The 9761-nt window shown below is 52.8% G+C and overlaps 2 protein-coding genes across 2 annotated transcripts; one reads left to right on the forward strand and one right to left on the reverse strand.

The window, feature by feature from the left end:
• Positions 1 to 635: 635 nt before the first annotated feature.
• On the forward strand, positions 636 to 1272 carry PLICBS_003869 (uncharacterized protein; the record flags this gene model as incomplete). The annotated part of the gene is made up of 2 exons (XM_065600320.1): positions 636 to 1008; positions 1055 to 1272. 2 exons carry the CDS (start codon positions 636 to 638, stop codon positions 1270 to 1272), a joined length of 591 nt encoding a protein of 196 aa, XP_065456392.1.
• Positions 1273 to 1742: 470 nt separating this feature from the next.
• Positions 1743 to 2164, reverse strand: PLICBS_003870 (uncharacterized protein; the record flags this gene model as incomplete). The annotated part of the gene is made up of 2 exons (XM_065600321.1): positions 1743 to 1911; positions 1974 to 2164. The coding sequence occupies 2 exons, from the start codon at positions 2162 to 2164 to the stop codon at positions 1743 to 1745; spliced, it is 360 nt and encodes a 119-aa protein (XP_065456393.1).
• Positions 2165 to 9761: the final 7597 nt, after the last annotated feature.

Consider the following 9761-nt stretch of genomic DNA (forward strand, 5'->3'; position numbering starts at 1 on the left):
CAGACGTGTTAACTGTACTTCTAAATTTAGATCCATCGAGTGGCTTAGGGTAAGTGGCCGGCCAAAATCGTAAGGGATATCAGATATATCAGATCGTAGGCCCTCTGAATCTGATCTGATTGATCTGATAAAAATCCGTATCTGAATTGAATTGATTGATCTGACTGATATATCTGATTGTTAATCTGATCTGATGGCAGCGCTGCTGGCCGCATTCTCACCATGTCGATGTCCGGTATATGTGCTACTCCGCAGGCGCACCTATTTCCAGTCTTTTTGCTAAGGATGTTTGCAACTCTCCATTATCAGGGACACATAGCGATGAAGTAGTCCGAGTCGTATCCAGCCAGATGTGCACGCATAGTAATAATCAAGCTCCTAACTATATGAGAACTAAGTCAAGCAGTCTATTGTCACGGGCAATGACGTAGCCATTGAAGCAGCCGACCTAATTCTCCTAGACAAGTTCGACTGCATTTTTGAGGCTATTGGACTGGTACGGCTCGTGTTCCCTTCAGTCATCGCATACGAGCTCCCTGCTGGCGGTTGGTCCGAGATTTGGCCTGTGCTTGTAAGGGGGGTTTTTTTTTTCTTTTTTTTTTTTTTTGGCGTGCCCTTGCCCGAGTACCTTCCTCATGATCATCATCTGCGTCTTCACCGACGTGTTCCTCTCGCCGTCCCTGATCATGGAGAAGGAGGAGTTTGATCTCCTTTCCCTGCCGCCCCGCAACCACAAGCGCGACCGTCTCATCACGGCAAAGATCTACATCCAGACCTACCTTTTCACCGGAACCATGGAGATGTGCACGACTCATGCCATTTACTTTCTCTACTACTGGAAAAAGGCCGACATATCGATTAGCCAGCTCTTCTTCTTCGAGGGATATACGGAGAGGTTCCACGGATACTCGCAGGACGAGCTCAATAACTTCAATTCCGTCGGCCAGTGCGTCTACTTTGTCACTGAGGTCATCCTGAAGTGGGGAAACATCTTGTCCGTGCGGTACCGTAGGCTTAGTATTCTCCATGCCGATCCATTTACCGAAAAGAGAAGGAACCGTGGCTGCTTCTCAGCATGGCCGTCAGTCTGTGATTGCGGTCTTCGTCACCGAGGTCCCGGGCATCCAGAGCCTCTTCGGCACTGCTTCGGTGCCGATCGAGTTCTGGCTCATCTCGCTGCCTCTTGCTCTGGGTATTCGCTGCATGGGCGAGATCCGCAAGTTGGCTGTTCGCTTGTTCCCAAAAGGGCCCATTGCGAAGATCGCATGGTAAAACACGCCGTGCGGCCGGGGAGATGGCTGCACCTAATAACAATCTGGATAGAAATGGACTTGACTTTGCGGCATACGGCGGATTATAAGAATTGAAATGATGATTTGCAGTCCGTATATCAAATCGGGTGGCTTGGGCTAAACCTGCGTGTTCCAGTGATTTACCCGAGAATAAGCTCGGTTGGAGCCGCCATCGACATATCTTTCACCCATGTGCTCAAGATTCGCCAATGACGAGAGAAAACTGGTCTGCAGCTGCCCCTATACCGAAGCTGGAGCTAGAGTACACTGGCGTGCATAAGATGCTTCGTCGCACAAGCTGTACAGTACTAACGTATAACATATTATAGTGCACAATTAGGCCTTATTACGTGCCATACGCGCAAAGCTAGGCTGACGACCGAACCAGGCTACACTTCAGTCTTATTGTCTTCAGTAATCCTCCCATTACCCACAGGCCAAGCCATGATTTCAAGCTAGGCTCCCCGGTGGGTCTTGTTCGACGGGCGCAGCGGCACTCCCTTCCGTGTTTCCGGTCGCCGGCCGTTCCTTGACTACCGGAGAAGGCGTCATGTACGTGTCGTCCCGAGTGGCGTGCCAGAGAAAGCCCTCAACGACAACATTGCATAAGAGGAACCAGCTGCGTTGACGCCATTAGCCTACGGCGAGTAAACTATTCGTCCGCGTTTGTGCCAAACATACAAGGCAAGAAAGTTGAACGCCTCGACGGTCCTCTTCTGCGAGCATCGGCCCGTTCCTAGTGGCGTTTGGGCGCAAATTCGACCGCTCCAACCCTCCGTCGAAAAGATGAAGGACGTGATCCATAAGTACGAGAAGATCCAGTTGACAGGCACAAAGTAGCCGCGGTACGACTTGAACACTGGCATAAACATGGCGAAAATGTACACGACCAGAGTGATGACAGCCTGCGTAAACGTTAGAGAGTCTGCCGCGGTTTGACTTGCAAGGAGTGAGGAGAGTGCCAACAACGACTTCCTGATAGACAACCCTGTACCCTCGGAAAGACCATCTGTTGAGGAATGAGGACACAAGGCCCGTGACGATGACCGACGACGCAAACACCATGAAGTGGCAGAAAGCTGCCCCGGCACGTAGGGCTCTGTGCGCCATATCTGCCTAGGGGTTCCTGCGTGTAAAAGGCAAAACCAGTACAGCTGCTGGATATATTAGATTTGCTAGCGGGAGCCGTCGCCGGATGCTTTATACGTTTATTTGCGGTTGCTGACTCTTCTTGAAGGATAATGTAACTCTCGTACCCCCGGATGTCGAAGCGGCTATTTCGCAGAGGACTCCAGCAGTACGGGGGATCTAATCCTAGCAAGCCTCTTCATAGGTCCAGGCCTAAATGGAACGCATTCCCTTTCACTAGAGTCCGACATGTAGCCAATGTCCCAGGCGGACGGCTGTGTAGCTGGAGTTAAGCTTCATAGCTGGCCGTGATCAGCTTAGTCACAGAAAGCCTGTCAAGTACTTGTAAGTTCTAGCCATGCTTAAGAAGACGAATCAGCCCACCGATCATGAACACTGTACATGAAGTGGAGCGCCGTCCAGCTTTGTGAAGTCAAACAATCCACACCCATTCCGCATAACGTGAGTGGCGCCCGAGCAGACAGGAGACGCAATGGTCTTACGAACGTTGAGCAACGCAAACTCAATTCTTCAGCTTAGACACCGGTACCCACATGACACACTGGACATTCCCATCATCCTGTGTTGTAGACGCCACATCGCGGCTTGGGTGCTCTGATCCAATTGCCATGGATGGGCCACGCGACCGACAAGCCCGCGGCCGTCGCGCAGCAAGATCAATCTCCGGGAGGCCAGCTCTTTGAATAAATAAAAATTGCGCCCTTGATCTATTGCCTCTGCTTACAGCCGCAAACACAATTCTGAACGTACGCAGAGCATCCGATGTTGAACCTCGTATTCAACTCGCGACCATCATGGTGCAATTTTGTGTGAGATTGACTCTGGGCTTGTTGTGTGCACTAGGCGGTATGACAATGACCACGGCAGTGAGACGCAGTTCGGCTGATCAATCCAGCTACACACCATGTTAACGAGCCACGTGCGGCTCCCGTAGCCCCTAACGGCTACGCGCCTGCTTCGGTGCCGTGCCCGAGTTCCCGCCCTACGATCCGCGCAGCTTCAACGCTATCAGACCAGGAGACATCCTGGCTGCCGCTCCGAGGCAACGAGACCGCACCAGCGCTTGAGTCACTTCTTGGGCGCCTCAACATCAGTGGCTTCGATGCTGAGAGCTACATCAGAAACATTGCTAGCGGAGGGAGCGGCAATGCCAGTTCGCGACTGCCACGAATTGCTGTCGCCGTGTCAGGTGGTGGCTATCGCGCACTCATGAACGGTGCGGGTGCCATCGCCGCCTTCGACAACCGCACCACCAACTCGACAAGCAAAGGCCAACTCGGAGGTCTGCTCCAGGCAACAACCTATTTGAGCGGACTGTCTGGGGGCAGCTGGCTCGTCGGCAGCCTATATGTTCAAAATTTTACTACCGTGGATTCCATCATCTCGTCAACAAGCGGATTTCTCAGCACGCTCTGGCAGTTTAACAACTCCATTCTTGAAGGTTTGTCTCGTCTAGACGGACCTCGAAAGATGCGAGACTTATAACAGCTTGCAGGACCCTCCGGTCTTCGCCCGGGAGAGTACTATAACGCCCTCTACCAGACGGTGAAAGACAAGGTTGATGCCGGCTTCAACACTACAATAACCGACTACTGGGGAAGCGCGCTATCGTATCAGCTGGTGAATGCCAGTGACGGTGGACCAGGTGCGCCTCGCAAAAGACATGAATACCTGTACAAGCAATAGCTAAGCGTCACATTACAGCGTATACGTTCTCGTCTATCGCAAATGACACTGACTTCACACAAGCTCTCGCCCCTATGCCCATCATTGTCGCCATTGAAAGGACCCCTGGCCAACTTCAAGTACCTCTCAATTCGTCAGTTTTCGAGTTTAATCCTTGGGAAATGGGTTCGTATGACTCAGGCGTCGCCGCCTTTGCTCCATTGCAATTCGTTGCGAGCAACTTCAGCAACGGCTCAATCCCCCGACAAGGTGAATGCATCGCAGGACTGGATAATGCTGGATTTGTCATGGGAACGTCCTCCTCCCTGTTCAATCAAGCATTTCTACAGATCGGAAAAGTCTCTGGCGTCCCAGACCTGCTCACTGGCGCTCTCAATCGTACGCTCGCGAATATTGGCGAGAACAACAACGACATTGCCAGCTGGCCCAATCCATTCCAAGGTTTCAATAGTGAAGCCAACATCAACGCTAATGCGGACCTGCTGACATTAGTCGATGGCGGCGAAGCACTTGAGAATATACCTCTACACCCGCTCCTTCTTGAGGGCCGACATGTTGACGCCATATTCGCCATTGATGGCTCCGCAGATACATCCACCTCCTGGCCCAACGGGACGGCTCTTGTTGCCACATTCAATAAGTCCGTCAGTGGAGTTTCCACCAACACGAGCTCCTTCCCGACGGTTCCAAACCAGAATACGTTCGTGAACCTCGGTCTTAACTCAAGGCCGACCTTTTTCGGCTGTACAAACATGTCGACGCCCCTCATCGTCTATCTGCCTAACGCACCCTATACGGCGTTTTCGAACGTGTCCACATTTGATCTTTCGTATAACAACTCTGAGAGGGACCAAATTATTCAAAACGGCTACAACGTTGTGACAATGGGAAATGGCACTATCGACACGAGTTGGCCCGAATGTGTGGGATGCGCCATCCTATCACGCAGTTTCAATCGTACCGGCACTGTTGTGCCTGCAAAGTGTGTCGACTGCTTCTCGAGATACTGCTGGAATGGCACAACAAATTTTACCGAGCCGCCTCCCTACCAGCCTCAGCAAGTCATTGCTCGGGCGGGAGGGATGAAGATGGTGCAATCTGATGTCATGGTCATGCCAGTCCTAATTCTCATGGCGACGTCTTTGATGCTGCTCTAGCTTCTTTGCCGCCTTGAACTTCATAGCTATCGTCGTCTCACTGAGTAGCATGCTGCGCGCCTCCGCAGAATTTGATGATAGGATTCACTAATAGTACTTATCGAAGATATGCCAGCTCGTCAGAGCCGGTCCCAGTAGCTGTTGGTTTGCTTCGTATTTGGTGAAGGCGTGTTGATTGTGCTTGTGTGAGGACATCAATCGGGAATAACGTACGATCAAGCATTGAACCATAACCCTCAGTAAGGAGAGTTATCTTTCCCAAACGGTTGCAGCAAGTTCCGTGTCTCGTGGAGGGTCTGACAATCCTGTGGTACCAAATAATCATCCATAAGGGCGTCGTAGCAATTGTCCTGATACCACTCGATATGCTCATCCTTGTCAAGGGCAGTATCGAGCAATAGGAACTAAGAGTTCCATCGTGTGTCACTGTAGAGCCCGAAAACTTTCGCCAAACTGCTTCCGAAAGAGGTTATACCTGTACTCATTCCTTTTGATGTGTATGGCAAGGTTATGCAGCTTGCTCAGTGGGCCCAGCCGGCTCCTGTCAAACGATATTTCGTTCCAGGCCGAGCGTGTGCCCCGACCCACTTAGGCACCGCTGTCGTGTATATGTTCTTCGGACCTTCGTCCTCTTGACTTGAGTAGTTACATAACCATAACCACCTTGACCGCCTCGGCCGCCAAGTCATCCTGGTCATCTCTACAAACGTCGGCCCCGGCGCGACTGCTGCTCCGGATGACGAGGCAGGCATCCTTACGAAACATGTCCCCGTATGCGTTGTTGCCCGCCCAATGCTGACTTGAAACCTCTGGCCACAAGTTGGCTTCGCCAGCGGCGCTCGTGGCACAGTTTACTGCATTGACGGGGCATCTAGCGCCGACCCCATCCGAGACCAACCTTGTGCAATCATGGTGGGATTTGACGAATACATCTGGCCCGCATTCCTGATCAACGCGGATGGTGGGAAGCTCGTCCCGATTGGGGCAGTGCACCGGATTAAAATCAGCTAGTAAATTTTTCAGCTTCCCACTTTACGAACTCAATACCAGATTCTCGCCAACATCATGCCACCGCCACTTTTACTACCATCTTGACCAGTTTGACCCTATCTTCAGGCCTTTCCCATGATCTCTTGCGAGTGGTTTCCGCATGGGGTTTAGAAGGAATATAAAGGACCCCAGTTGGTCCTCAACGTTTTACAGTGCTCCTTCTGTATCACAACAACCGACTTCTCTTCTTATCATCATTGGAACATCTGGATTTGTGTCGAAACAACTTTGAGGCTGAGAGAGAGAACCGCCTGCTACGAGAGCTCAAGAATATACCCTTTTGAAGATCTTTTCTCAGATCGCGAACTCCAAAGAAAGAAAAGAAACTCAGCCGTTGTAAACATGCGGGAAATGCTTTCCTCGAGGAGCGTGCCTCCCACCTCAGGAAAAGCCGATGTGAATCGTTTGAAGAAATACGCGAGCCCTCAGGAACTGAAGAGTGAAGAAGCACTAAGGAAACGCGCAGATATGCTGAATCTCAAGTCCAGGTCTGATTCTTTTCACCATATTAATCTGCAAACCGCCCTGACTTATGTTTTAGCAATTCACCTAGAACCCCTCAGCCTTCTAACTCAGAGGGTTCAGTGTTGCTAATACACTCACTAGTTGATTACGCCCGGTGGCCGGCTAGCCAATAGAGCAACTATCTGCTTTACGTACACGTTCGCTTCCAAAATTTGACAAAGTCTCAAAATAGCCCGTACCTTCTCCACCTCCAGCTGTTTGTCTTTCTCGTTCGTCATGAAGCCCTGTTCCCGTGTGATTTTATTAACAAGCAAGCTTGAAGGCGATTCTTCAAGTGTTCAGAGTCCTATCTACGGCGGCTGAAGCGGTGCCTGTTGTTGGATGCACGGGTGATGTGCAAAGGGGTTAGTAATGAATGGCTGATCCGTCAAGGACCCCTCAATGTCGTATGTTCTCCAATCGCCCTGTTGCTAACGCGTAGCGGATCGTGGCCCGCACTGCTTCCATGTTTGGCGCCCAGTTGTCATTGTCCGATCGTTGCTTGCCTCCCAGGTAGAACGAAATGTTCCCTCGCTGTTTGTCTGTGCATTGAATCATCTCCGTGCGAAATGCTGTCCATCTGGTGCATCGAAAAAAGGAAGTGATCTACTGTTTCTCGGGCGTGTCCGCAAGCGCACTGTTGTGACGCTGTTGCTTTGATGCGGTACAGGTAGTCGTTGAGTCGCGCCATGCCTGTCCTGAGCTGTGCCAGCACATTGGCCTCCTTCCATGTCAATTGGTCATACAGTTGGCGAGTGTGTTTCCCTGGTAGCGCTCCGTCGATTCTCTTAGTGAAATCGCCGACGTTGCTCGGGATTTTATTGTCCGCACGCTGTTTCGCCCTGGCAATGCCTAGTGTAGTCGACCGTGTTCTGGGAAACTTCGCTGCGGGAGTCGCGCCCTCGCGCGTGGCGTCCCGTGCCTCGTCCTTGGCCAGTCTGAGGAGCTCATGTTCACTGCTGACGGGCACTCATGTAACTGTCACCGCGTTTCCCTGGTCTCTTAGGGCGCCGATGGTCTCGTGTATCGAGTCGACATACTGCTGGCCTGATTGTTGTCGTGGGTTTCGAAGGGTAAGAACGGCTGCCTTGTTGCTTGTCAATACTTCCACGCTCCGATTTCTCATCTCCGGTAAACACCTGAGCGCTTGCGCAATGGCCGCTAACTCTCCGGAGAACGGGTTCTGTTCCGTCCTCAGGCCAAGGGTGAAGGAGTGGCGTTCAAGTCCCGCTCCTTGTCCACTTGTAGGAGGCAGTTCGATCACCGCACCAGACCCTACAAGGCCATTACGGGCTGAGCTGCTCACTGCTACATGCATAACCCCGTCCGCGCCCGCTTCTGTGCCTGTCGCTGCGTCATCGTCGTCAGTGATCGTCCGGATCCGTTCGACCCACGGGGCCAAAGAGAAAGGATTGATCGTCTCCAGTTCGTCGACCGGAATGTCATTGAGTGCTGTCGCCAGCTCGTAGAAGGGAGACCGACAGAACCGCTTGAGCTTTCGGATGCTCTTCGTCGCGTTACGCAGTGGATTTGTCGTAGGCAGAGTATGCATGTCAGTCCACATCTTGACCGCTCGTCTCCAAAAACGCTCCTGGGCGCTTGGGATATGTGCTTCTGCTTCAGCTATACTGGTGGCAACGGTCATGAACATCCCGACGATTGCCTGCGCCCCAGCCCTCTGCACTCGATTGATCGGGCCGGCCCGGTTGTATCGGCACGCATGCATCCAGACATTGGAGGCATAATCTACGATTGGCGCGACCATAGCCGTGAACAGCTGTCTCGCTGTGGCTGGTGAGAGGCCACGAAGCCGCTGGAGCTCCATGGCCGACTCCAGGCCCTTGGCGGATGGTCGCGCCATATGCTCTTTGTATTTCAGGCTGGAATCCATGATCATCCCCAAGACTTTGACGTGTCTCTTCGGTTCGACGACTTGGCCTTTGATGACGAATGCGTGAGTGTCGAACTTGAATGCCTTGCGGGTGAAGTGGATGATGGACGTCTTCTCGGCCTCGAACGTTGCTCCACTGCGTCGTTCCCAGTCCAGCGCTCGTTTGATGATGGCCTCGATTCCGACGCGATTGCTCTGCGCAGTCGGGCCAGTGACCCAGGCTGTATAATCGTCCACGAACGCCACAGAGCCTCCGTGGCAGTCGATTTGCTGCTGCACGAGATCAGCGTTGAAGAAGAGAAGAGAATCGGCGACAGCGGAGAGCCCTGCGGCAGGCCCGCTTGTGGAAGGATCCGCGCATCTGTTGACTGCCCGTTAACCTGCAATGTGGCCGTGCGGTTGGAGCAGAATGCCTCCACCCATCGCAGCAAACCCTCCGGGAGGCCTCTGGCCCTCATGCGCTGGATGAGTCTGGCCTTGCACACTCCGTTATACGCTCCTTTCACGTCAAAGCTAACCAAGCTCAAGATGCGCCGACCACGCCAGGCGGCGTAGATATGTTCTTGTAGCAGCATCAAGGCTTGTTCAGCGGACCGCTGTTTGCGTGCCCCGAAATGGTTCGTCGGCAACAGACCGTATGTCTCGACCGCGTGAGAGATCCTCTCCGCAACTACCGACTCCAGGACTTTGCCTAGTGTCGACAGCAGCGAGATCGGCCTCCACGCCTTTGCTACTGCATAGTCGGGCTTGTCTGGCTTTTTGAGGGGAATGATCTTGGCGTGCCTCCACTGCTCGGGCAGGGTCCCTTGTTCAAGCGACGCACGGAACAGCGCAAGACCGGCCGTCTGGCAGACCGCAGACCGCCAGACCGGCCTTTCTCGTGGCTTGGCCGGTCTGGGATGGTCTGAGTCGGTCTGGTTCGCGTAAATGGGGGCCGTTTCAGCGCTGCCATTGGTCCACTACAGGGGACCTATGGGGGCATGGTGCATTCCAACTACGGTACCGACGCGACAAAGGTGTTCGTTAAAATAC

This window comes from Purpureocillium lilacinum, assembly GCF_023168085.1.
Source record: "Purpureocillium lilacinum CBS 284.36 DNA, scaffold_2, whole genome shotgun sequence".
Taxonomy (NCBI): Eukaryota; Fungi; Ascomycota; class Sordariomycetes; order Hypocreales; family Ophiocordycipitaceae; genus Purpureocillium; species Purpureocillium lilacinum.